The 25,532-nt window shown below is 49.9% G+C and overlaps 1 protein-coding gene across 6 annotated transcripts; it reads left to right on the top strand.

Annotated features, from left to right (window-relative positions):
• Positions 1–26: 26 nt before the first annotated feature.
• On the top strand, positions 27–22,718 carry VSIG8 (V-set and immunoglobulin domain containing 8). 6 transcript variants are annotated; one of them, XM_016139175.2, is made up of 8 exons: positions 27–9,273; positions 9,494–9,646; positions 13,034–13,209; positions 13,611–13,812; positions 13,933–14,154; positions 14,924–15,046; positions 15,357–15,558; positions 16,408–22,718. In XM_016139175.2, exons 1-8 carry the CDS (start codon positions 9,093–9,095, stop codon positions 16,676–16,678), a joined length of 1,530 nt encoding a protein of 509 aa, XP_015994661.1. In that variant the 5' UTR covers positions 27–9,092; the 3' UTR covers positions 16,679–22,718. The 6 variants fall into 6 exon arrangements, with proteins under 6 accessions (XP_015994661.1, XP_015994654.1, XP_036091187.1 ...); XM_016139168.2 differs by having other exon boundaries at positions 9,491–9,646; XM_016139194.2 differs by having other exon boundaries at positions 9,180–9,273; positions 9,409–9,646.
• The last annotated feature ends 2,814 nt before the right edge of the window (positions 22,719–25,532 follow it).

The following is a 25,532-nucleotide window of genomic DNA, read 5'->3' as shown; positions in this document are numbered from 1 at the left end:
AGGGCTGGGTTGGGCTGGGCTGAGCAGGGAAGGAGGCACCTGGCTACCTAAGGCAGAGCTCTTACTGGGGGCTCATGCCTGTGACTCAGACCACATCTGTGAAGGGGTGGTGTCTGAACCCAGACTTACTCTCCTGTGTCATCCCTGTCCTGCCAGAACACTTTAGATTCCACAGACACCTGCTTATTCCTCAGCAGGGCATGCTCAGGGGCCCTCTCCTTACCCTTTTGATCCAGTCTCCTCACGCAAACACAGCCGCCTCACTCACTGAAGTGGCTGGGCTCTCCTCAGTTCATCTCACTCCAGCAAGTGGGGCTCCTCAAAGATACTGTTGTCTGTGTTAGCTTGCTTCACTTTTCCCTAGAATGGTCTATTCATTTTTTCACTCATTCAAATACTTCTTGAGTACCTACTATGTGCTAGGTATGTTCTAGGCACTCAGTGAACACAGCAGACCTGGATTTCATCCTCATAGAAACTTTTTATTGTTCCAGTCTGCTCTTGCTATGTCACCCCCAGTGGCTCCCACCAAATTTCTTTTACCTTTAGAATAGTCTCAGCCTTTTTGGGCGGAGGATACTGATTATCAAGTTTCCATTGTGGGCTGAAATGCTAGCTTCTAGAGATGGAGCTATTCCCCTTTTGTATATGCCTTGTGGGAAAAGGGCTTCCATCTAGCTCTCATCACTGACGATGCCCCCACCACTGCCCTTATGTTTCATTTTTTAAGCCCAGAGCCCATTTTTTTCTCCTTCAATGGGTCCTGCACTAGAGGAGGCAGAGGAGAGCTGCTGGGTGTGTTCTGGGTGTTTACAAGGGCCTTGGGCAAGAGTTCTCTTTTCATAGGGCCCAGGGAGAGTAGGCAAGCTGCTTCCTGTGCTTCCTCTTCCTCAGGATGGCTGTAGTTTCACCAGGTGCCTTCTCCATCTTTCCCACCTGGGGAGACAGTTGCACCACTCAGCCTGGTGGGCAGCACCACCAGCTGCTTGGGGAAGAGGCTTTCTCACCTCCCCGGGGTAGTATATTTAAGTGGATGCCTCCTACCTAGGGAAGCTGATACCTTCTTCCCTAGGGGTCTTGGAAACATGTGGTACCCAGCCTAGGATGGGAGAGAAGACATGGCAATGCCACTGACAGTTCTGGTTCCCTTCTGCCGCTGAGTTTTCTCTGAGCATTGCCTGTTGCACAGTTAATATCTATAGGGACAGAGGAGCAAGCCTTTACCTGTTTTAGGGGATCCTCTTACCAGGAAAGTCAGAAAGGGCCTTGGTTGACTGGAATTTGTCCAGCCTTTTCCCTATTCATTCATCTCAAGGCTGGGAGAAACAGGTTCCCTTGGAGGGCAGGTCAAGGAGAAAAGGGGTTCCATGCCCATTGCTGACTTCTGAGCCCACATAGAGAAAAATGAGCCAAGTTTATAGGTTGAAAGCAAGGCTAGCATGTCAGCAGAACTGCTGCTGGTGAAAATGCAGGTCTGCAGGGCCTGGCAGATCCCAAGGCTTAACTGTGAGACCATCTCGACATGGCCTGGATATGGTGGGGGTAGTTATATGACATGAATCAAGGTCTGGTTTTTAAGATGGAGGAGTGTAGCCACCTCTGAGCAGGTGAAGATGGTTTGGGAGAGAATCTCAGAGTTCTGCCCTCAAGGTTGCCCTCCTCCAAAAATTCTTGGAAGAGAGGTTCAATTTCTTCTCTTTGGATTCCTGAGAAGCTCTGCACAGGCTTCCTTGGGCTTCAGGACTGGCCTGACTCATCAGCAGGAGCCTTGTTCTTAGAAGTGGGACACTCCTGACGGCCGGCAGCTGGCATCTGAGGCTAGCTGGCCACATCTGGGCATCTTTTGTAAACTTGTCACAGCTCTCACTCAGGAATGGCAGTGGGGTTAATTACAGAGAAAAGGTCCCTGGAGTTAACTGGGGCCTAGCAAGGTCAGGCATGATAGTGGTAGCTGAGCCATCAGGGAACTGTGTGAACCCAGCTTGTGGGGATGGGGCTGGGATGTGAGACAATGAAGAGGAAAATCTAAATTCTTTTGATGATTTAGTGGGCTTGCCAGCTCAGGAGCAACCAGCCTGCCTTGTTGATAGAGGTTGGACCTTTGGGTGGCTTCAGCTTTCCCTCCTAGTTATTAGAGTGGGGGAAATGATCTCTGTACACCCCTACAAGCCACTGAATCAGCTCAGGGGTGTCTGGGAAGCTACAAAGGGAGAGTGGTGCTGGGAAAATCTGGGGATGAGAAGGAAGTGTTGTTAGGTGCATTGCCTCTGTTGATTTATAGATGTAAGAAACTTGCAGGAAAAAGGTGCCTAAACTACTGATTTTGTTGTACGGGTCTCTGATTGGCTTTCCAGCTTCCTTTCTTCTGTCCCTCTGGGACTTCCTGTCTTTGTAATGTCACACTGAGCTGGTGTAGCCTGGAAAATCCAGAGTTTGGGCTCCACCTTAGAGCACTGAATCAAGTCTGCAGGCATGGCCTCCTGAGCGCATGTCCTCTAGCTTCTGGCTGGGCTCCATGCTCCATCCACCCATATGTGCCTGTTGCCTGCATCATGCTCCAGAAGCAGCTCCAGTTGATCATGATTCATCAGGCTGTCCTGGTGGTTGAGCCAGGCTGTCCCTGACTCAGTGGGATGCTGAGATGTCCTCCAGCACCCCTGAAAGCCTCAGCATGTACATTTGTGACTCGGGTGACAGCTGGGAATTAATTGGTCTCAGTAAAAGCACTTTGATTATGCTCAGATGAAAGGGGCTCAGAGAGTTCAAAGCCAGATGGGGCTTTTGGGGTGAAGAAGGGTGGCAGCTGTTTAGGTGACATTGGAGGGGAGACGCTGGAGTCTCAGACAAGAAGTCTGTGTTTGGAGCCCATAGAGTTCTTCACTCTCATCCATTCCGACTGTTCCTTCTGCAGAGTGGGAGCATGGGGGAGTGCTGGGGGGTGGGAGGGCTTACTCCAGACCAGAGGCCTCCCATCCTAGGCTGCTGCCAAGGTGACCTGCCCCGCATTCCCTCTCCCTCCCATACTCTGAGAGATACACTGGCAAATCACACCATGGTTACATAGAAGAAGCTCATTTCCAACATCATAAAAATCTAGAGTCCTAGAAAAGGCTAAATTATTCTTGATTTTACTGGCTTTAAATAGCTTAGACCTTCCTCTGTCTTTGCTCCCACCCTCTAAGCTGGGATGTTCTCCTTGTGGTGCAAGCTCTGCATTCCTTCCCTCAGTCTCCACATCCTCTTGAGAGAGGGGTAGCTATCATCTCAATGCCCTTGGATGACTTTGGGATTGGGACAGAAATAGGGTTGAGATTTTGGGTGGCTTTTTCTAGAGACTCCTAGAAAGAGGAATCAAGGGGATGGGTGGGAATGGAGAGCAGGAGAAACTGCCTAAAACTAATGAGCTTTTCTGCATGGCCCCTGGGCTAGTGGGAACTGGCAGGCTGTAGAGCTAAGCTGGGTGTGTGTGTCTTCTTCAAAGCTATCTTCAGATATCTTCAAATATCTTCAAAGATATCTTCCGATATCTCCTGCCCCAGCTTCTGTACACCTTAACCCCATGTGGGGTAGTGTTCCCTGGGCTAGTGGAGGTGAGCACCAAATCATAGAATTTTAAAGCTAGAAGGAACCCAAGGACCCTCTGTTGCTTGAATCTCCTTTGTAATCTCTTACCGAATGGTTGGACATTCTGAGCTTGCACATCCTAAGATTCAGGGTGCTTATTACCTCACGAAGCAACCCAAGCCATCTCAAATCAGCCCCAATGCTCAGAAAGTTCTTAATATTGAGTCAATATATATATTCCTATGCATCCACTACGGGGCCCCAATTCTTTGGGACCACACTAAACAAGTCCAGGTTCTTTTTGCACAATGCCTCTTCAGATATCTCCTGCCCCAGCTTCTGTACACATTAACCCCATGTGGGGAAGTGTTCAAAGTTCTGGAAACATAGGGCTCTTCTGAGCATTTTTTGGGGGTAGCGAGGGGGTTGCTAGAGGGAGGAAGATGGGGAAAGTGAGGAATCTTCCAGTTTATTCGTTGAGCTGGACTTGCTGCTGTCCTGCCCTGGCTGAACTGTGTTGCTTCTGAGCCCTGCCCCCTCTGGCACCACCTTTCTCACACTCCTTCCCTTCTCCCAGTGTCCAGGCAACAAGAAACAAACATGGGGAGCAGAGGGAAGGCTGGTCAGGACAGGCTTAGTTGGGAAGGCTTTGAAGAAGACACACACACCCAGCTTAGCTCTACAGCCTGCCAGTTCCCACACACCTTCCCTGGCAACTGTCAGGAAGCCAAGGCAGGCCTGGGGCTGCCCTTGGGGCTATGGGGGACCACAGTTCCCCTCTTTGGATATTTGTTGGGGGAATCCAGGCGGCAGAATCAAAGGTAAATTTTATTTTTATAAACTCAAGAGTCAGAGTCCTAGTGGACATATGGATTAAACCATCACAAGGTTTCTCTCTCCACCTAAAAACATGCACATGATTCCAGAAGATAGATCTTAGTTGCCTAGTCCATCCTGAAGGCCTGGCTCTGGTTGATTGGGTAGAACGTCCTCAGAGATTCAGTTCTCCAGGACCTTCTCTCCTTAGTCCAAAAATAACCCTCAGCTATCTCTCTTGACTTCACTCTCCTCTATGGTCTCTGGCAGGGCCCTGGTTTATTTCCCAAGAACTGAAGAACCGTTTTGGCCACCTCTCTCTACTCTCAATTCTCCCAGCACATCTTTGGATATCTGTCCTTCAGATGTCTGCTTAGACGTCCTTTCCACCAAGTCAGGGGCCCTGCTTCGATCACCATAGCTCATCATTCTGGGATGAGGGATTGGCGCCTCTTCCCTTGTCTGTCTCCCCCAACGGACTGGGTGCTTTAGAAGGACAGATTCTACATTTCATTAATCATTACTCCTCAGGGCCTAACGCAAGGCCCAGCCCTCTTGCTAAATGGATGAAGGCTCTGCAGGATGTGGTTGATATTGGTGAGGTAAAGATGTCTTTTATCTCCAGGTTCTCTTAATTCTTCAGGTCTGTCATCAGGAATTTACATACTCCTTAAAAATTCTTCTTTTCTCCATTGTTCCCTTGAAAACAGCTCGGTTTATAACATTTAATCAACCATCCTTTGCTTTGCTATGATACTCTGCTGACACAACAGTGGGTAGGCCACTCCTTTCAGTGATGGCGACTGTATCAATGCCGTTTGCTCTTATGAGCCTGGGCCAGCTCCAGCATATTACTCAGCGAGAGGGATGGGGGCATATCCAGGCTCCCCCCGGTATCCCTTCTTCTCTTGAGGTAGACCAGTAGGAATTACTAAGTCTTAGGAAGCCTGAGTAGGGGATCAGGGAGTCCCTGTGTTGCATGTGTCTGAAACTCTTGCCTGCCAGTCCTGATCTGGACCTCAGTCCCTAACCACAACCCAGATACTAAAACAGAACTCAACATATGTTTCTCATCTCACCCTGTAATTAACTATAATCCTCCCTCAGCTGAACTCTACATTCTCCCATCATACCAACTCTACCACCTCTAAGCCCCCCATTCTTGTCCAAGCATGGCCTCACCTGGTAGTCCTCCAATCCCAAACCTTCCCTGAGAGCTGGATGGAAAGGCAGCAGCTGCTGTGGCTCCTTGGCTTTTCTGTGACTGTACCCTGAGACTTACCATGTTGTCCATCCTGTACTGTTTATGACTCCTGCTCTCAGAACCTTCCTCAGAGGCTTCTCCTACATGGCCATTCCAGGGGTCTGCTGCTCACTCCTGGGGGTTTCAGGGGCAAGCTTCATCTACATGGAGACTTGAGAGAGGTGTTAAGGAGCCTGCTGAGTGTGTGTGTGTGGTTTAGAAAGGGTATCCTGGTTTTGGAATCTATAAGATGGGAGTTGGGGAAGACTGAGGGCCTATGTGCTTCTAGAGGAACAGCCACTTGTCTGGAGGGGAGATGGGAACCTGAACCTTAGCTTAGGGGATCTGGGGAAGAGTTTGGAGGGAGGTTGGGGCAGGTGAGGGCAGGGCCTACAAGGGTTGTGTAGACTTGCTATAAAGGGCATCTTGGAAGAAGAATAGGTGGGCCAAGTCCTGTCCTTTCCCAAAAATGTTCTGGGATGGGGCTGCACTTCATTACAGAAGTAGTCTCTAGGTTTCTCTGGGTCCTTGACAAGCCTTTTCTCTCCTCTGTCTCCGTTCACTGCTTTCTAAGCCTCTGTCTTTAAGTTTCTGTTTCTTTCTTAGAAAATATAACCCAAACTGGGGGTTATGCACAAAAGAAGGGCCATCTTCCCCCGGAGAGCTGTACACTTCACAGGGAAAAGCAAGGCTCCCTTTTGGAAATTTATATGCTAGGCCCCAGGTCATAGCCTGCCCCTCTGCCTCCTCTGTCTCTCTCTCTCTGAAACTCTGGATGGGCCATTTGGGTGCTCCCTGTGTTTCTCTGCCTCATAATAATCACTGTCTCTCCCTGGGGGCACAGAGGGAACACCAGTAGTTCCCTAAATATGTCCAGATCTTTACGGAACCTGAAAAGGAAGTGAGTGGGGAAATGGAATGTTTGGGGTAGAGACTGTGTGAGGGAAAAGGAGAGGGAGGAGTTGGGGTAGGAGTCCTCCCAGCAGTAGGCCCTCTTACTCTGCTGAAGATGAAGCTCAGAGAGAAACATGGGCTTTGGGCTGGTCCCAAAGGAAAGGGGCCATGGGCTGGATCTATGCTGTGAAAACTAAGCTGATACTCATTGCCCTCACTCCACCACTGTCCCCCAACCCCGCAGGGCTTAGGGCACAACAGGGAAGGCTGACAGCTTCTTTTATGGGCCCTAAATCGCAAGGAGGTGGCAATTAGCTCTCAGTGGGTCAGAGGAAAGCAACAATGTGCCTTGCCTTTTGAGGCTTGGAGGGGCCCCTGTGTGGAGCTCTCAAAAGTGGCTATTCCTCTAGGAGCACATAGGCCTTCAGTCTCCTCCAACTCCTGTCTTCTAGATTCCAAAACCAGGATACCCTCTCCAGTAAAACTGCTTCTGATGGACCCCATCTTCTAGTTCAATTTGGTGTCAGAGCCTCACTTATTATTAATAGCTTTCTGTTTTCTCTCCCCAAATCCTTTTCTGGGAGCTTGATTAGTGGTGAGCTGAGGTCATGTAGCAGAACTTCAGAAGTTACATTTGTCATGGCATTAAATTGCTTCATACCCCTTAGATGGGCTCATCCGTATTTGCAACTTTCCTTAAAATCTTGGGTCTCCAATCAACATGTGCAATTGTTATTCTCTCTGAGCACAGGGATGAAAATTCTAGCCAAACTTGGATTTAGCAGATGCAGGCTGAGGTCTTCTATATCATAAACAAAGCTTCCTTTTTGATCAGCATGAATCCTCTTGCCCATATGACTTTAACCCATGTTCTAATGCTAACCATAGTCTAACTTGAATCCCAACTCATTTCTAATTCAGCTGCAATCCCAATTCTAGATCAATCTCCAACCAGCCTTTGACTGAACTTAACTGCATTCTCAAGTATAGCTGTAAATGAAACTAAAACCCTATTCCTTATCATTGCACAAATCTTAGTCATCAACCCTACCTTTAGTTCTAGCTGTTGTGATAACCCTAATTTCAACCTTAATTCCCATCCCAACCTCAATCATAATTCCAATTAACCCCGACCTTAACCTCAACTTCAATCTTGCCTTCACCCAAACTCTAACCTTAGCAATTCAGAACCCAGTTAAACTCCAATCTTACACTTCAGTTTAGTGGAACCACAACCTTAACGTCTTTCTTTTCAGTCTCCCTTTTCCTGATCCCACCTGACTCCCCTCCACCCATCACTGACTTTCCATGCTTTTTCCCCATGGGTGGGTCTGGTAACCTATAGGATCACCACGCCCTTTTCTTGGACCACTCTGAATGAAGAATCAGGATGCCTAGGTGTCCCCTACTTAGGCCCCAGCAGCATCACCTGGGCTGAATGCTCATTTCTTCAGGCCTCTGTTCCCCATCTATAAAGTAGAGATAATGATCCCTGCTCTCCAGAGTGTGCAAGGCAATCCTATAAACCTCAAAATAAATAAGGAAATGAGGATATTCACTGTGTACATCTGGTGGGTCCCAGAGCACCTGCTGTGTTGGGAGTGCGAGTAGAGGGCTTTGGAATGCAGAGATGCTTGGACTCCTTGTGCTTCCTTGGAGGGGTGGGCTCTAGCAGCATCCCTGCGCCCCATAAATCTCTTCAAGACTTTTCCCGCCTGCCTTTCCTGTGCCCCCTGTCAGGGATGGGTGTGGGCTGTTAAATGGGGACACTCATGACCTGACCCACTTCTTTTGGAGGGGAGGTCCAAGGCCTGTTCTAGTGCCCCTTGGACCAGCCAGCAAGGATTGGCTCTCTGCTTCCTCCCTCTGCTTGCCAAGAGCCTCTCCCCTCAGCTCCAACCTGCCCATACCTTGCTGGCTTAATCATTCAGGTTATGAGGGTCCTCGGTCTCCTTTCTTGTGAATAGAAGCAAGGACACCAATAGTCCCTAAAAGAAGTGCACTCAGAGGCTCAGTACCCCTCAGCATGGCACATACCAGTGAGTGGGTACACGCATGCACAGGCACACCCCATTCCCTGGCCCTCCTGGTGCTATTCTCCCCAGTACCCCTTACTCATCTATCGTGTCACCTGCACTCCCTCCACACACCCAGGTCCTCCTTCCCTTGGGCCTCACTGAACTGGTTTTAATTCTGTATGGGAGGTGGGGCTGGATCTCCATAATACCTCCAGCTCCCAGAGATCCCCTACACTCAAGGATGACCTTGCATCAGGTATGGTTGAGGGGCACAGCTTTAGGGGGGTAGCCAGGGGAAGGCCCTGATCCCACACACACCCCTACCCTCCCTCATTCAGCTCAGGAAACTCAACTCCCTTTGAAAGGCTGGAGGCCTCTGGGAGGCAGGCTGGGCACTCCTGGGGCCCTTTCATCTGCCTGGGCCTTCCCTCCAGCCCCAGTGGCCCCTTTCCTGGTGCCACTTCTCACGAACCTCAACCTAGGGGGAAGTCCCTCAGAGAATCAGGGGTAGAAGGGGGCAGGATTTGGAGACTGCCAGACCCCTGTGTCCTGGAGTCATGTTAACCCTTCAGGGCCTGGATGTCCTTCCTCCCCGAGCCTGGCATCTTCTCCCTCTTCCATTTCCCATGGGGAAGAAGGCAACAAACTTGAGTGGTGAGGGGTGCTCCAGAGACTTCATAAAATGGGATGACTGCTGTCACCTGAGGACTGGGCCAGGAGGAAGTGGAAATTTAACAGGTACCTAATTATAAGTCCCACTGGCTGCCCTGCCCCACTCTCAGGATAGGGAAAAGCTTGGGTGATGGCTGGGTAATGCCTGGGTAGGCCACTCTGTCACCTTGCTAATTAGGGTTTTTGGGACTCCTCCCCAAGGCAGGGGCCAGGCTCCCTCCCTCCCTTAGAAATAAGTCTGCTCCCTGGCCAGGCTCTCATTGCACCTTCCTGCCACCCCAAGCAGTATCTGGGCCTTCAGCTCCTCCTCCCTCCATTCATCTCCACACACCCACCACTGTCGGCCCAGGGATATCCAACCCAGGAGGAGGAAACGCGGAGCCTAGAGACATGGGAGTTCGAGGAGCATTCCATCTTCTACTCATGTGCCTGAGCCCAGGTATGGGGCTGCGCAGCAGGCAGGGATGCCAGCACCACAACAGATGGGCAGAGAAAGGGGCAATGGGGGGCGCATAGAGGATCCCCGGAAGTAGCTTGAGATGCCCTGGCAGGGTGCGGCCTACCCTTGCCCTGCTGCCACCCAGGTTTGGATATTGCCAGGAAGACTCTCCAGGAGAGAGCTGTGCCTGAAGGTTCAGGGCATATGTCTGTGGGCAGAGGTCTTTAATGCACCTCTCTGTGGGGCCGGCATATGCATGACCGTGCTGTGACCGGGCAAGCAGGCTGCAGGAACTGGGGGTGGGGCAGGTGGTCAGGTGAGCAGCAAAGCTGCTGGAGTCTAAGGAGGAGCCTTTGAAGGAACCATTTTCACCAGTGTGTGTGCTATTCCAGCCAGAGGGCCCTCCTCCCACCCCCAGGCCAGAGCCCAGGACAGGGAGTTGCCTGAAGAGGGAAGAGCCAGCCTTGGACCAATGTGGCCTAAATGACTACTCCTAGCATGGCCGGTGCCACTAGTGTGAGGTGGGACTGAGACCTCCACTCCAGGCCTCTGTGAGTTGCGGGTGGCATTTTTCCTCCTGGAAGAGGCCGATGAGGGTGCGGATAGTAACTCCCAGAGCTCTCTTAACCTGACTGGGGCACACCTTGAGGGTAGGGCTCAGGTTGGATGTCGTGGCTACTTGCCCAGGTTGGGGCAAGTTCCAGCAAGGGCCACTCTGAGTGAGCATTGCTGGAAATGGCTCTCAGAGTCCCCTGGGATCTGGACTGGGGGTGAGGGAGAGTGGAGGAGGAGTTCGTGGGAGGGGGAATATTTTTAGCCTTTGTGTGTTAAAGTGAGTGTATGTTAGTGTGAGCATGTGTGTATGTGTGTGTGTATGTGTGTGAATGATTGTGTTTCCAGTAGAATGTCTGCAACACCCCCTGGTGAGAGCTGGGCTGGCAGATCCCATGCAGGAAGCTCTACCTGTGCTATGGGGACCTGGGACATCTTCACGTACGTGGTGTGTGTCCTAGGTGCAGTGTATATTTATGCATGGATAACCCTCTTATGTGGCCACCTTTCCTTCCCTCTTCCTCCCTCACCTTCAATGGGAGATTAGGAACTCTGGAAGCAGCTTGAAAATTCACAAAGGACTTACAAGCTGAGAATACAGTGTGTAGTCCCTAGTGCTTTTGTGGGGGGACAATTAGTCACCACTGCCTTTTCCTTGCAGCCCACTGTGACTTCCCTCCCTCTCTCCAAGTTTTCCCACAGAGATCTTTCTACCACTCTGGCATTCTTCCCTCTCTCCAGCCTCTCTCTTCTCTCACATCCCTTGGGATTACTTCTTCAGTGCCACAGCAGGAGGAATCAGGGTGAAACAGGAGGAAGAACTTCCTCAGGAGAGTGAAAGAGTGCAGAAAGTCTGGAGCTCTTAAGAGGAGGTTGAGAAAGCTTTTAGGGAGGATTGAAAGGCTAGGGTGAGGCTTTCTGGCTTGAGACAGTGGAAGACACCCAGACTTATGCAGGGTGGAGGCACTGGTCTCCCAGCCTGTTCCTCCTTCCCAAGCCCCCTTCCCTGACTACTTATCATGGGATGTAACAAGACTCCTTTCTGTGGCTTGCTTCCAGGAGCCCTTCCTCAGGGTGGAGCCTTTGCTCTGGCTCATCCCTGGCTTGCCTTGTGTGCCCCAGGATCTGGCAGATAGCATCAGGATCCTTATCTCAGAAATGAGCTGCTGTTCTCCTGGCCTGGAGCGGGAAGAGGCATCATCAGGTTCCGTTAGAGCCCCAGCAGCTAGCCTTCCTGCTCTGGGTCCCTCTGGAGCCTAGTGTGGTTAGCGCATGGTTGACAGTCCAGCTAGGGTTCTGAGGGGCAAGTTCAGTGATGCATGAGATATTGAGGATATTGGAAGGGTGCTGTTGGCTCTCTAGAACCAGGCTAAGCTCTTGCAGGTTTGTCTTATCTTGAATAAGTGCACATGGGAGTTTGCAGTGGGCGTGTCTTCTGGATTAATCCAGACCTGTGTTTGTGTGAAGATGTGTATCTGTATGGATCTGATGGTGTCTGTGTGTAGGAAGGTAGGCCTGCATAAGTATGTGCCTGTATTTTGAAGGCATGTAAGAGTGTATCTATATGTTGATGTGTTTGGCTGTGACAGCATGTAATTGTGTGTCTAAGACACTCTCTAAGAGTGAAGATGATCCCAGGAGAGAGCCAGAGGAAGGCAGGGCAGAATGAGTTGCTGAGACCAGGGCCTGAGACTCCAAAGGACTTGCTGACTGTCACAAAGAATGCAGGAGAGTGAGCCAGGCTTGGGGAGGGATCTGGGGAGGGAAGAGTGTTGGAGACTGCGAAGTTGAGCCCACCTGCCCTGCCTGCCAAAGTTGGAGCCCTGGTCACTCCTCGCCACCCCCTGTCCCCGCCTCATCTCCTGCTCCTTTTATTCCTCTCTGGGTGCAACTGGTTGGGGCTAGTGCTTGCCTGAGGCTTCAGAGTAGGGAGGTAGAGGACTCAGTGCTGAGCTTTCAGATGCCAGCTCCTCACCCAGGCTGACTCAGTGGAGCAGGCTGGCAACAGTGGGAGGGACCCCAATTGGAGCGAGCATGTGAGGGTGGCTGTACCTGAGCCACACCAGGGACAGACACAAAGTCCACACTGCCATATGTCATCACACAAAGTTCATGCTATCCTACATACAGATGTTTACAGCCACAGTCCCAGGCACACACCATCATTCACTCACACACAAACACAGCCTGGTCATACACACACCCTGACATGCACAGGCATGCAGCCACAGACATGCACTGTCATACACAAGATTACAGACACCTGCAATCTTCTGCTCCTTGGTCTGGGAAGGGACCCCAGAGACCATGGTGTCTATTCTCCTGCATCCAGATAGGAGCACCTCACTTAGCCAGACAGGCAGCTTTTAATGAGCCAGGCTCCTCCATTAGAGCATTAACAGCTCTGTGTGCTCCATGTACATACACACACAATCATTTAAATATAAAAGCAGACACTCTACCTGGTCATGGCATGAGTATACATATAAATAGCCACAAATGCTCATAAACACTCATGCTCACATATGTACATACTCATACATGTACACACAATCATGCATACATATAAGCAAACCTAACAGCTGTATATATACAAACAAGATTCAGTTGCAATTTTATATATTATAGAATATAGACATACATACACAAGTGTGCACAGACATGCATATACCACTTCATGCACACATGCAGACACACTCGGAGCAGTCCCTGCTCCCTGTGGAACCGCCATGGAGTCTGGGTTGCTGCTGATAGAGAATGGTGGAGGGGAGAGGCTGAAGCCTACTATCTGAGCTCTGGTTCCTCTCAACCTCACCTGTTCTGCCTTTCCCCTAGCACTGCTGTCCGCTGTGCGGATCAACGGGGATGGCCAGGAGGTCCTGTACCTGGCAGAAGGTGACAGTGTGAAACTGGGTTGCCCCTATATCCTGGACCCTGAGGACTATGGTCCCAGTGGGCTGGACATCGAGTGGATGCAGGTCAATTCAGACCCCTCACATCGGGAGAATGTGGTGAGTGTCAGGAACATTGTTCCCCTTACCTAACACTCCATGGTGTCTACTTGATGGGCACCCAACACTCTGAGGGGATAAGGAGGAAAGATAAGGAAACTAAGACCTTGAACTTCCCCTAAGGCCTCTTGTGGAATGGGACAACAGGAATGAGAGCTCTGCAATCACTCCAAAGGGTATGATACCTGGCTTTAAGAAGTTCTCAGCTGGACTTACAGTTTGCAGAGTACTAGATTTTACCTGGCCCCACCCATTTCATAGGAAGTCAGTGGACTAAGCATCATCATTTCCAGAACAATGAATCTCAGAGAAGTTGAATGAATTGTCCAAGGCAGCTGATCCACATGGCCCTCCTTGGCTCTGCCTGTCTCACCACCTCTGTTTTCTTCTCTTCTTCACAGTTCCTGAGTTACCAGGACAAGAGGATCAACCATGGCAACCTCCCCCATTTGCAGCAGAGGGTCCGCTTTGCAGCCTCAGACCCCAGCCAGTATGACGCCTCCATCAACCTCATGAACCTGCAGGTATCTGACACAGCTACCTACGAGTGCCGGGTAAAGAAGACTACCACAGCCACCCGGAAGGTCGTCGTCACTGTTCAAGGTATGGCCAGTCTCTTCTGGACTCCCTTTCCACAGACTTCAGAGCCAAGGGTAACTCAGCCACTCTGAGCCTGGCTCTGCTCCTTGGCTGGGCCACTCACAATTCTCTGCTTTCCTGCAGCTCGACCTGCAGTGCCTGTATGCTGGTCTGAGGGCCACATGGCACATGGCAATGATGTAGTGCTGAAGTGCTTTACCAATGGGGGCACCCCGCCTCTCTCCTACAAGTGGGCCAAGATCAGCGGGAATGCCCACCCCTACCGTGCTGGGTCCTACCATTCCCAGCAAAGCTTCCACTCTGAGCTCACCTACCAGGAGTCCTTCCACAGCTCCATAAATCAAGGTGAGGGGGCCCCAGAAGAGGGAGGCGAGATGAACAGAAAAACAGGACTCTGGGACCTGCTGAGGCTTCTCTAGTTTATTTGTGGCTCCAAGTCACACCTGGAACCCTTGTGGGAGATGCCTCCTCTGAGCCTGTTTCAGAAGCTGCTATTGTGGGGAGAAGAAAAGACAAAAAGTGATGGTGGGGGTGGGGGTCTACCAAAAGCAGCATGGTTAATTTGGAAAGAGCACAGTCTGAGACAGTTTGAGCTTGAATCCTAGCTGGATCCCTGACTGACTGCAAGACTTAACCAAGTGGCTTAGCCTCTCTCTGTCTTGTTTCATCATGTTTCACCATGTATGAAATGAGAATATAATGTCTAACTTCCAGGGGCCTGTGAGAATTAAATGGGGTAAAGGTATGCAAAGCTGCCAGCACACAGAGAAGCTGGCTAGTACTCAAAATCCAACAAAAATGATCAGAGCTGGAAGGGGCCTTAGAATTCCTCTAGTCTAACCCGGTCTTCACTGTACAAAGGAGGAGACCAAGACTCAGAAAGGTGTGTATTTCCCTAAGGTCACAGAGTAAATTACCTGTTACTGGCAGAGGTGTCCTTCCTTGCCTGTTTCAGCAGGGGAAAGGTGACTCATCTGGAGTGTGGTGGACCTGTGTGTGTTTGTACACACACCGTCCCTCCTTTTATCCCTTACCCCACAGTGGCAGCGGCTGGGGATGGTGCTCTCAGACACTAGGTCCCTTTGCCTCACTACAGCTGCTCCTTCACATTCAGGTCTGTTGAACAATGGCGACCTGATGTTGAAGGACGTCTCCCATGAGGATGATGGGCTGTATCAGTGCACAGTGGCCAATCATGTGGGCTACAGTGTATGTGTGGTGGAGGTGAAGGTCTCAGGTAGGTGCAGTGGCCCTGGGGGCCCTGTAGTGGGGCGGATGGGACTGGAAGAAATTGGGCTGTGTTTTAGAGCCCAGCTAGCTTTGCCTGCCCTTTGCATTATGCATAGGTCTCTGCCTAGGGCAGCTGGAAAGCCCTGGGAGTAATATACAAACAGAAACGGTTAACTTGCATCTCCCCATATCTTCCCTACTGGTTGACCCAGGGCCCTGAGCCCTCCTTTCCCACAGATGCTCTGCCCTGGCACCTCCTGGTTACCAGGCACCTTCCAGGCTTCAGGAGCCTGACTGGTCTCTCCTTCCCTTTACAGACTCCCGGCGTGTAGGCGTGATCATCGGCGCAGTGCTGGGCTCTTTGCTCGGGCTGTGCTGCCTGCTGGTGGGCATCTGGGGGCTCATCTGCTGCTGCTGCGGGGGAGCCGGGGCTGGCTGTGGTACCCGCAGTGCCTTTGGCTACAGCAACAGTGGCGAGGTCAGCAGAGGGGCCTGCAGCGACTTGGCTAATGAGATCAGGTAAAACCTGATGCATGCTGCATGCTGCTGTGAGACAGGGGACCAGTGCCCTGCCCCTTCTCACCCCTGCCTGCCACTCCAAACCTGCTCACCATCGCTGGGAGTGCTGGGACCGCAGCATGTTGACCTGCCACTGGTCGCAAGGCTTTTCTCTCTCTCCCTTCCCATGCCCAGTCTTCAGCTCTGCTCCTCTGCTCCCATCTCCCATCTGTCTGTACACACCTGTCTGTCTTGTCTAGACTGTAAGCTCCTGAAGAGCAGGGACTGTAATTTTCTACCTTTCCCTTGTATTGCACGGAGAAAACTATGGATATATTTAAGAGTAGTGCTAACTTATTAGAAACAAACTAGAAATAAAAATAGAACAAGACTAGTAGTGCTGATGATTGCAGTGCCCTGGGGATGGAGGAAAGGATGAAGATCGAGGGGCAGGAGGTGAGGATAAGAGAGGGCGAGAGGGCAAGGTCAGGATTAGTTAAGGAAAGAAGGACCAGGAAAGCAGCTCCTGAATCTCCAAGGTTGCCTCCCTATTAAAGCCGGTGGTTCCGGGAAAAAATCAGAAGGGGACTGGAGAGTGCCTAGATGGGACTGCTGGCCGTGGGTTGTCTGGACACGTGTAGACAAGCCCTGTCTAGAGGATGAGATGATCCAGGACCGCTCAGGGGTCGCCGGCCCAGGAAGAGGCAGAGAATAGAATAGATGGAGGCCGAGCGAGTGAGGCCAGTGGCCAGGAAAGGGAGGTGCCGGGAGAGGGAGCCGAGAGGTGGCCAAGAGTCCCGGCTCTGCCAGGCCAGGCCCACGCCGTGCCACCGAGGAGCCCGCTCACCCACCCGCCTGTTGTCTCCACAGAGAGGACGCCGTGGCGCCGGGGTGTAAGGCCGGCGGGCGCGGCAGCCGCGTCACGCACCTGCTGGGGTACCCTACGCAGACTGTCAGCCGCTCCCTGCGCCGCAAGTACGCGCCTCCGCCCAGCGGCGGCCCGGAGGATGTGGCCCTGGCGCCCCGCACCGCTGCTGCCTGCGAAGCGGGCTCCTCCCCGGTCTACGTCAAGGTCACGAGCGCCAAGCCAGCTGACTGCGCTCAGGGGTCGCTGCCGGGCAAAGACGGGTTGTTGGTGTGAGCGCGCGTGCCCGCCGGGCTGTGCCCGGGCCGGAGGAGGGTGCGGGCTCTCTGCGCATGGCTGGGGACATGCTCGGACTGCGCTCACCTCGCCTGCCCCAGGCCGCCGGGAGGCTGTGGGATGACAGCATTTCCCTTGGAAAATGAGTGAAGAGGCAGAGCCTTCTCCCCAAAATGGGAGGGGGCGGGCAGAGAAAGGCCACCCGGAGCCCTCTTCGCCTTCCCTGAGCCCCCGAGGCTCCAGGGGAGCGAGAAGAAAGTGTCCGAGAGATGGTGAGGCCATAAGCCGGGTGTCCCCAGCCAAGGCAGAGGGCCCCGGGCCTGGGGCGGGTAGGGTTCCGGACTGAACTGTTCTTTGTGTGAGATCTGAACTCTGAGGTGGCAGTGTTAGCACAATAAAGAAACTGTAAGACCCGAGACAGGTGGCTGTAGTTCCACGGAGAGTTGGGCATGGGGTGGGGAGGAAACTCTGCTCAGGGATGAAGAACGTTTCTCTCTGTTGTCCCCCATTGCTCCTGAACCATTTCTTCCTTAGATAGATAGCAGTCAGAGCTGGAAGGGGCTGTGTAATCCTACTCTTTCATTATGCAGATGGGGAAACTGGAACCCCTATGATTGGATTTTAAACCTAGAATTTGTTTTTCTCTTTTATTCCAGAAGGCCTGAGGGGGTAAACTAAGGACTGGCAAGGATGACCTCTCTGAACAATCCCAGACCATTTTAGCATCCTTCTTTCTCCTGCCCTCATCCACCCAACCCCGATCTCCTTATCTCTCCCAGATGTATGCGTTCCTTCGCAATAGCCAGGAAGGGTTTCAGACTCATATTCTGGGGGTAGAAAGACCTTCAAGGTCATCTAATCTAGTTCCTCTTTTAATGGAGAGGGGATTGACATTTATTGGGCGCCCTCTAAGTGCTAGGTGCTTTCTGATGTTTTGTCTTATTTAATCCTTACTTTAGTTCTATGAGGTTGTGTACTATCTCATTACACAGAAGAAGCTGAGGCTCAGAGAGATTAGGTATGTTGACCAAGCCTACACAGGTAATAACTCAGGTTTTGATCAGGCATGTTTGACTCTAGGACATCAGGCTGTTTCTCTGATATTTGAATTCCTTCTACAACATTCCTGGCAAAGGCTATTTTAATCTTTTCTTGAATACCTCCAGTAGCATCGTCCTACCTCCCAATGCAGTCCATTAAGCCTCTGACTATTAGAGATATGTTCCTCCTATTGAATTCAATTTTGGTCCTTATAGAGCTTTTATCCTTTGGTTCAAGTTCTACTCTTAGGGAGCCCTAAATATCACATTTTCAATTCCCCTGTCTCTAGGGGACCAAGTGGTTGTACTCCATACAGGATGGCTGTAACAGGCACACAACTGCACCTATGTCTGGCCTAGGAATTGAGGGTCTTCTGAAGAGCATGATACTTCAGGGTTTTACCTACCTCTGCCCAGCCACCTGCCTGGTGAGAGCCCAAGACTTCCTTCTTTCTTCATCTCTTTTTCCCTTGAGAAGAAGCTGGGCTTCCTAATTCTTCCTTCTTTTATCCTGGGGCCACATGAAGTATGGGGTATGGATGGACCTCAAAGTACCTGGGCTTCAAGTTTCTTAACTGAGGAAGCCTGGAAACCCTGCTTGGTTATAAATAACTAGGAAGCCATTTTCAATTGGCTTGGATATTTGTAAAATGTTGATAGCATTGCCGGCTCTGCTTTGATAGAGCTGAGGGAAAAAAGGAGTCAGTGGTGGGACAGAAGGAGCCAGGGACAAATGTCTTGGGTATGAGGTAAGGAAGTAGGGAGTTCCTGGGGATAGGCGGGGATACAGGCAGTGAGGGATTAAATGGTGAGGGGAAGAGAGAATTGCAGAAACCGTCCATCCCTTCATTTATCCGCACACATTTATAAGCACCTATAAGATGACTTGTTAGGTAGATCTTCAATAGGACACTAGTTCTGGCACTCCTTTGTCCTAAGGCAGGGAACTGAATTGGATGACTTGGGGAGGGCTTTCCCAGTTTGGAGGCAGCCTGCTGGCCCTATATACAGGTCATGTTGAATGACATCACCTTCCCCATTCCAGGGAGCCATGCTCACACAGCACTTCATTTAAAGTCACTGGGACTCCATACTACTCATGTTCTAGAGAAATTGGGGCTTAAGAAAAGATGACTAGAAGATGACTTCCTAAGACTTGCAGAAAAGACCAGATAAAGCACTGAAGAAGGACTCTGAATGTCTCTTGAACACATTTCCCAGGGCCAAATGCCAAGTTAGGTTTTAAAGCGAGGCTGTGGCATGAAAAGCTCATTAAAAAGCAGTAAGAGAGATTTTAGAGATGCTGGAAAGAACTTCTTGTTAGGGTGACTCACCAGGGAAGCCAGGGAAGTGCCCCCATCCCAAGCTGGATGGCAGTCATCATCACCACGGTCACCTCTGCTGGATGAAGAGGGAGGGGAGTTTTTGCTCCTAGGATTTTGCTTCAGGGACTCCTTGGTGTTTTGTCATTTCTTCTGCATAAAACCTTGGCAGAGTTGGAGGGAAATACTGGTGCTGGTGAATGTTTCACAGTGGCTTTGAGTGCGGGGCAGGGGTGGGTAGGAGGCAGGGGAACCTAGTATTTGCCATTTCTGTGATGTAAGTTCTCCCACCATGGCTGATTTTAAGCTATTTACATGATGTCTCTGGTGTGGAGTTGGGAGAATGAGTGGGGGCACACATTGTAGAGTATTTCTATGGTGCAGATACCTTTAAGATCAAGAACCTCAAGAGCTGAGACAGTAAGATAATTAGGGAGTGGTGCATTTTGAGTGCTGATCTTTTTTGTTTTCATATAACTTAACCGTAAATTTATATAATTTATTTTTTTATAATTGAATTTTTAATAATGGCTGATATTTAACAACTAACTGGCTTGCAAAACTAAGACCATGTCACCAGGCCAGCAAAAGTCTATGCATACACACACTGCAACAGGAGAGGGGTTGTCAAATACAGTCCTCGTTTTGCTGTTTTTCCATAGAGATACAAACAAAACAAAGTCCGTTGTCACCATTCTACTTTCCAGTTTTGCCTTTTGTGTCTCTCCCCAGACTGGTAGGAGCTGAATTCTGGTTCCTATGGTCACTGAAAAATTATTTAGATAATTCTACATGTTCTTGGTAACCACCAGAAAACTAACTTGGCATTTGGCCCTGGGAAGTGTATTCAAGAGACATTCTGAGTCCTTCCTCAGTTTCATATCTGGTCTTTTCCCCAGGTCTTAGGAAGTCATCCTCTAGTCATCTTCTCTTAAACCCTAATTTCTCAAGACCATGAGTGGTAAGAAGTTCTAGTGACTTTCCTTCTACATGCTTCTATTAGAGTAACTATTAGCATGCATGCTGCCCAATTATATTGCAGTTACTCTAGGCCCAAGTCAGACTGGGGTGAGTCTGGGGAGGGATGAATATTTTTTCCTGCCTCACTGGGAACAAAGGTTCTCAAAAGAATTACCCAGTCACTGATCTGGAGGCCAGGAACTGGATCTGAACTTTAGTCCTGTTGCTTGCGCTTCCCAGGGGAGCCTCCTGGTAAGAGCCTGGGACACCTTTGCTCTGGAGTTTATATTGCACCCAACCAGTGTATCTGGAGTAATCATTTCATTTATTCCTGGTGATTCCATTCAGTCCCTTGTAGTTAGACTAGGAAGAAAGTGCTAAAGGGGGAGAATGTAGAGAGATATGGCACCATGGAGGCAAGGGGAGGCGAATGGCTGCTTTGGAAACCTGGAAGAACTTGGGCATGGTTACTGTGCCTGACAGCAGGTAGTAGATAAGATAACCTTCTAGCAACCCTCTGTAGCCAATGCCCTCAGCAGGCTCCTTGAGTACATTTTGGAAGTATAGGAAGGATGGGACACTGAACGTGAGGGAGGAGACTAAAGCCCTTGACAAGGCAGGAAGTAGAGTAGAGGAGGATGGGGCAAAACAACCAAGCTTATTTTATAGAGGCTGATTTTGACGTGGTGGTGGGCCCATCTGGGTGTCTAGAGGAGAAAGAGGAAAAGAGAGAGAAAGAAAACTTGCAACGAATATTTGTGAGTTAATTATGATCACATATGCAAAGGAAAAGAACACGGTTTTTGAATCAGAAAGATCTGAATTCATATTTATTTCATAAGCTTCCAAAGTCTTGATTTTTTCATCTGTAAAATGGAATCGTTTTAGGACTATTTTGGGTGAAGTGCTTGTTACAGAACCTGGTACATGTAGGGGCTCTATAAGTGGTTGATTCTCACACCTCCAGTTCTCAAAATATAATTTCATCTTCATAAGAGTACAGTTCTGGAGGCAAGATCCAACATACAGAGGTCAGGGTGGAGGCTGAGGCAAAGAGAGGTCCATAGAGAGAGGGGATGGAGCGAGAAGAACAAAGCCTTGGGATTGGATTTAGAGGTGGCTCACCATCTGGGGGAAGAGACAAGGAGCCCAGAAAACAAGTAGAGAAGCAAGAGGAGAACCAGGCCTTGCCTTGGAGTTCTGGAATCCACATGCATATGCTAATATTGACAGCAATTCTCATTACTAATAGTGATATTAATAAAAACAGGATGCACCTGAAGCACAAGTTTGGCAGGGTCCCTGAGTCAAGCCTGGCTGGGGACCAGCTGGTGGAATTCTTAGGGCCACATCCCAGGACCAGGGCTCCGCCTCCAGTGCCTTTTCTTGTGTACTCGCTCTCAGTTCCTGGCACTCAGGCCTCTGCTACTGTCCTCTGGGCCCAGGGCCCACTGTGGTGGCCCCTGGAACACTGACCTTGACAGTCCCTTCTGAAGTGTCTCCACACATCTCTCCCAAAGCTGAAGAGGCCCCTTCCAGCAAGGGGCACATACATTTTCAGGAGAATTTGGTCAGTCTTGGAATTGAACTGCAGACCACTGCAGGCCCCACTTCTTCCTTGTGTCCTCCTGTTGGTCTCCATGGATACCCCCTGGTCTGAGTCCCTGTGCTTTCTCCTGCCTGGATGCCACCCTAAGCCTTGTGGCTCCTTCCTGCCATGACTTTAATGAACTGGCTCCATGACTCTCCAAACACTGGGATTCAGCTCCAAATCCCAGATCAGCCCCAGCCCCTTTGCCAACGCTGTTCGCCTTGCCTGTAACTGTCTCTGTCTCTTGCCCTCTCATCCGCTTTCTTGGCCTGCATAGATTCTTCACAAAGACAGACTGGCAATTTCCTGTTCTACTGTCCCAGTCTTTACCCTGCTTTCAGCTAAGGGGGAGTGGTGGTTATTCTGTTATCTTTGCCCTGTTCTGGGAATATCATCTTGTTAGCCTCCTGCCTCTATCAGACTAGGCTTCCGCTGAGGGCACCTTCTTTATCAACAGCTATTCCATTCAGGAGCTCTGAATCTCTCCCTAAGCTTACCTCCTCTCAAATTAATGTGATGGATAAAAATTGCTTTAGAGACTGCCCTGTAAACTTAGGGTGCTGATAGTAACCAAAGCTTGCAATCAGGGGCATGTGATGTAAAAAACCACACATATTCCCACAAATCCTTTTCAAAAGTGAGTGTGAAAACTGCCCTCCCTAAGAGGGCCTGGTAGCCGATGAGCAGGATTGGGCTGGACTTATGAAAGATCTCACTGGTGCCCCTGGTCTTCCAGCCCAGAGCAGGGGTCCATGTCAGGCAGGGCTCTGCTCCACAGGTCGCAGAGCCCTGTTCCTTTGACAACAGGCTCTTTAGGAAGCTCTTCCCTGCACGGCATGCAGCCTTCTCATTCAGTTTACTGAGGACTCAAGGAAATGCCATCTTTGTGATCACTGCCATTAAAATATTGAGCAACAGGTCAAGAGCCTAACCTGCTATTATAACGTTATTCTTGTGGGGAAATTGGATTCCTTCCTTTCAACACCCATCGGCCTTTCCAGGAATGTAGCACATAGTTGGAGAAAGTGAGGAAAGGGGATGGGGGATAACCTCCCTCCTGGCTCCCACACCTCTCTATTTAAATCGATAGGCTAACAACACCTGAATTTATATACCCAGGCCAGAACTTTGTCCTATATTCCACGGTTACTTATCCTACTTAATAGACACCTCAAACTTAGCAAGACCCAGATACTGCCCCTGATCTTCCCTAAACCTGTTCCACTCACTGTCTCCCTATTTCAGTTGATGGCAACTCTATCCTTCCTTAGTTTCTTTCTCTCACCACACCCCCCCCACTACATCCAGCCTTTAAGGAAGTCCTATTGGTTCTAACTTTAGAATAGATGCAGAATTGGACCACCCTCCTCTCCCTCACAATTATTTTCTGCCTCCCAGCTCCCATCATCTCTTGCCTGGGTTACAGCAAGTGTCCTAGCTGATCTTCCAGCTTCCCCTCTTGCCCACCCCTACTTTATTCTCAGTGGAGAAGCCAGAGTGATATTAAATCATTCTTCTGCTCGAAACCCTGAAATGACTTCCCATTTTACTCAGAGCCAAGATCAAGGTCCTTACACTGGTCTTACATGTGACCTCAGTGACCTAACCTATCCTTCTCTCCCTGGCTTCCTCTACTCAAGCCACACTGACTTCTAGCTGTTTCTTGAACTTCTTAGGGCCTTTGCTCTGGCTGATCAATTTGCCCAGAATAGCTTTCTTTTAAATTTCCCAATGGCTAAATACTTACCTCTTTCAAGTCCTTGCTCAACTATCTCCCCCTCACAGAGGTCTTATTTAAGATTGAAAAGCTCTTCTGCCTGTACGCCTCATTGCCTTTATCCCCTTCTATTTTCCTTTACCGTACAGCACATATTCTAATATTCTATACAATTTATTTGTTATGGTTATTGATTGATACCCCTACATTCCAGCACTGTAAGCTCCACAAGAGCAAGAGATCTTGGTTTTCCTCACTCATGTACCTGAGCTCCAAAATATGTCAGGCATATAGCAGGCACTCAATAAATATTGCTTCAAAGAATTGAAGAGGATAGAAGAAGACAGACAAACTAGCAAGAGGAGTTAACTCCAGGTCGGTGGTAAGACGGGTATTAAACTTGGCCCTTCCAGGAGCTCCCAGCCTCCCTAGGGATACCATTAACCTCATTTGGAAAAATTAGACTAATGCACATGACTGTTGATTCAACTTCATGCAAGGCTGGTAGAGTAGTTGCTGTGAGATCACCTAAGAGAAGGCTTCTGGGAGGAGGTGTGCCTGGGGCTGGGCTTCTATGCTTTGCTTGGAGAGTAAAACGAATAAAGGGTCATATTCTAGGCTGGGAGGTATTTCCTGGACAAAGGGGCAAAAGGCATGATGAGCTTATCAGGTAAGAGCTAGACCTGTCTGGAATGGGGCTGCTAATTGCTAAGTCATCTCGATCATAAGACCTCCCAAGGGTGGGGCTGGGAAAGAGGGGAGTTAAGGTGTTTGCGTCAGGTAGAATGGTCCCCAGTGAGGGCTAGGGGTGAGCATGAAGGGGGTGTTCCATCCTCAGTGTTCTAGGCTGAGGGTACTTATTTCTCCTGCACTGACCCAGGCAGTGAAGGAGCATTCCTCTTCTCTTTAGCTTAACTGAAGGACCTGACTGACTCAGCCCTCCAGGACTGAGGCCCTGCTCTGATGGCAGAATTGAAGCTATGCTGGTCCCTGAAGCAGAGATAACTTAGTGATGAAATGTTTGTGTGCCTCTCAAATTGGGTGGTTGAACAACCTTACAGGAGGCTGTGTGTTATGGGGTGGGATGTTCACTGGGGTGACTGATGGCCATATGGCCACAGCTTCCAGCTATGGGACACAGCAGAATGCCAGTACCCTCATCTGCTGGCTCAAGAACCCCCCATTCCCAAGACCCTGAGTCATAGTGCCTCTGACTCTCTGTCTGCCTGCCCTGCTCCTAGACAACTCATTGGTCCATCAGAAGAATATGGAACATTTCCAGTACAGAGTGGCTGTATAGCCAGAAACTTTCTGTGCTTTGACCCTATTCCAGCTTAGTGGCTGGGAGGCCCCCCACAGGCAGGCACCAGTCTCCATCCTGGAAAGCTGCACCCTCCTTACCATCCAACAAGGCACACCACACACCCTTTCACGAATCTGCCTGACCCTGAGCAAGTCCTCTTGATGTCCTCACCACAAAAGAATGCCCCAGTAGGACAGGCCCCATGGCCTCTAATCTGGCTTGTGAGACTTACCTCTGTGGGACAATCACGGAGTCTGACAAACAGACTTCTTTGGAGCAGCTTATGTGCCATTCTTCTGTATCTGATCATGACACTGTCCCTCTGCTTGGAAGGGCTCTCCCAAGACAGCTTCGACAGATCCACCCAGAAAATCTCTGTGGAACTCTGAATGCCACAGAAGTGGGCATGAGGCAGGTTGCATTCGGAGGGGGTAAGGGTCAAAGGCATCCCCTTATGGCTACTGAGGCAGCTCCAGCACTCTTTGCCATTATTAACCTAGGGTCCTTTCTGGAGCTGGGTGGGCAGGAGTCAGGCCAGCTGGCAGAGAAGCTAACTAGGCCAGGATGGACTGCAGCAGTTTGGATTGAGGATGCTATGGGAGGACCCCTCTGCTCCAAAGATACTTTGCAGCCCTTCCATCCACAAGTTCATATTGAAGGATCTGGAATATGATTCTGGATCTGGAATATAAAAACCTATCTGATTATAGGCATGAACCAGCTGTCCTGGGGCAGAGGAAACTTTTTTTTTCCTCTCCTCAAATTGATTCGCATTTAAACGATTAGGTTTATGAAATAATTATATGAAGTTACTTATTTTTGGCCATTTAAAAAATTTATTAAAATGGCTATTTCCAACCCAATACATTGTTCATCTATCTTGTTCCTTTAAAGCCCTGTTCTCTGATAATTAAGGGCTGT

Source organism: Rousettus aegyptiacus, unplaced genomic scaffold, assembly GCF_014176215.1.
Source record: "Rousettus aegyptiacus isolate mRouAeg1 unplaced genomic scaffold, mRouAeg1.p scaffold_m13_p_17, whole genome shotgun sequence".
NCBI lineage: Eukaryota > Metazoa > Chordata > Mammalia > Chiroptera > Pteropodidae > Rousettus > Rousettus aegyptiacus.
This window is presented reverse-complemented; position numbering and strand designations above follow the sequence as displayed.